General features: G+C 32.1%; 1 protein-coding gene across 1 annotated transcript; it reads right to left on the bottom strand.

Moving 5' to 3' along the window:
* Nucleotides 1–243: 243 nt before the first annotated feature.
* On the bottom strand, nucleotides 244–910 carry LOC105766674 (hypothetical protein). Its single transcript, XM_012586238.2, has one exon. The coding sequence runs from the start codon at nucleotides 801–803 to the stop codon at nucleotides 369–371; it is 435 nt and encodes a 144-aa protein (XP_012441692.2). The 5' UTR covers nucleotides 804–910; the 3' UTR covers nucleotides 244–368.
* Between the last annotated feature and the right edge of the window lie 852 nt (nucleotides 911–1762).

The following is a 1762-nucleotide window of genomic DNA, read 5'->3' as shown; positions in this document are numbered from 1 at the left end:
ATAACCATGATTTTGACTAACCTCACATACTGCATCTTCTATCCTGAATGAGCTGGTAAATATTAGATTATAAAATCGAAATCATATCTTTAATTAGTCGGTGAAGTGACATCCATTAGATTCCATAGTTTATTATTCTTTTTCCTGTTTGTATGTCATAACATAACTAAATCAAATTTCATTTATCATAAAAAATATAAAATATAAAAGTAGCAACATAATAACTCTGGCAAATCTCATACGTAAAGCAGAAAATGAAATCAAACCATCCATTATTAAAATGTATCCTTTTTTTTTTATCTCAATCTTGATTAACTAAAACACACGAAAGGAAATAATAATATATAATAATAATAATAATAATAATTTTAACACCTGTTTTCTATTCTAAATCCGCCAGAATTGGCTCTTCTTCCTTCCTCAACCAAAGCAGCACGAGCTGACATGATCCCATGAGGCACCAAAGAATCATTAAATGCAGAACAATCAATCCAATCCTTCAAAAGCTCTTCTTGACCCCATATGTCAGGAATCCAAACATTGCCCGCCACTTCAATCCTATGCCTCTTCAGTTTCTCCCGTCCATTGTCTTCTTCAGATTCATCCGCCCTCATTGCTTCTTCTTCTTTAACCTCATGATCCGCTCCTACTTCCGGAGCCGGTGAAGACCCACGACACTTCACATGACATGTTTCCATCCCAGAGCTTGTTCCATCGTGGTCGGGCTGCTGAGTTTCGTTGGGTTGTTCTGGCGGCTGGTGGGGTGTCGTGTTTTTCATGTCTTGAGGATGTAGTACGTTCATAAAATGGAAGGGAAAGGGTTTAGGCGGATGGGTGAGGGTTGAAAGAGAAGATAGAAAGATTAGATTTTAGAGAGGGGGGAAGGGGGGTTTAGTTGATGTGTGGGAATAAAAGCAAAGAGAGAATGGGTGGGGAGTTGGTTTACACGTCATCTCTCTGTCAAAGACTTTACATGTGTTGTCTTGTTTTTGTATGGCAACTAAGAATCTTACGTGTCTTCTTCCGAAGGTAGGTTAAATTTAAGTAGTACTGCATTTTGTGTGGTTTACTTCCATGTTCCTTCATCTTCCATAACTCGCTCTGGAGTATTTAGAATCTTGGTTACTCACACTTGTTTTTTTGGTCAAATTTTGTTATTAGGGCTTAAACTTTGTATAAGTAGTAGATTTAGCATTTGTACTTTAATTTTGTTATTTTTAATTCTTGTACTTTTAGAAATTTGAATATTTTAGTTCTATTATTTTCATAATTTGATACATCAAACATATTATCGTATGGCTAATGTTGTGGCGGTTTGTTATTTTCATATATTATTTATAAAAGAATTGGTTAATAGATTTAACAATCGTCGTTTGCATTCAGATGAAATATCGAAATTAAAAAATATAACTACTACAAATGATCTAGTTGAAGAACATATATAGACTAAATCTATAACTTTAGGCATAATATAGGACTAGTAGCATAAGTTAACCAAACAAATTTAACTGCTACAAATTGGTCAGGACTAAAATTTCAAAATTCAAGAAGTATACGGATTAAAATTGATCAAATCAACGAACAAGTACTAAATACACAACTTACACAAAATAAATGACCTAATAACATAATTTGACTTATTTTATTTTAAAATTTTTATAAGTTTAGAATTTAAATATTAATTTTTTATATTTAGGATATAATTTTCATTTTAAAGACAACTTTAAAAACCAAACTTAGTTCTTTTAATTTATTATTTAAT

Source organism: Gossypium raimondii, chromosome 4, assembly GCF_025698545.1.
Source record: "Gossypium raimondii isolate GPD5lz chromosome 4, ASM2569854v1, whole genome shotgun sequence".
NCBI lineage: Eukaryota > Viridiplantae > Streptophyta > Magnoliopsida > Malvales > Malvaceae > Gossypium > Gossypium raimondii.
The sequence above is the reverse complement of the archived record's forward strand: the minus strand, read 5'-3'. Positions and strand labels throughout refer to the sequence as shown.

Bases quoted from the DNA above. Each gene is read 5' to 3' on its own strand.
- LOC105766674 (XM_012586238.2), bottom strand. From the start codon at position 803: ATGAACGTACTACATCCTCAAGACATGAAAAACACGACACCCCACCAG.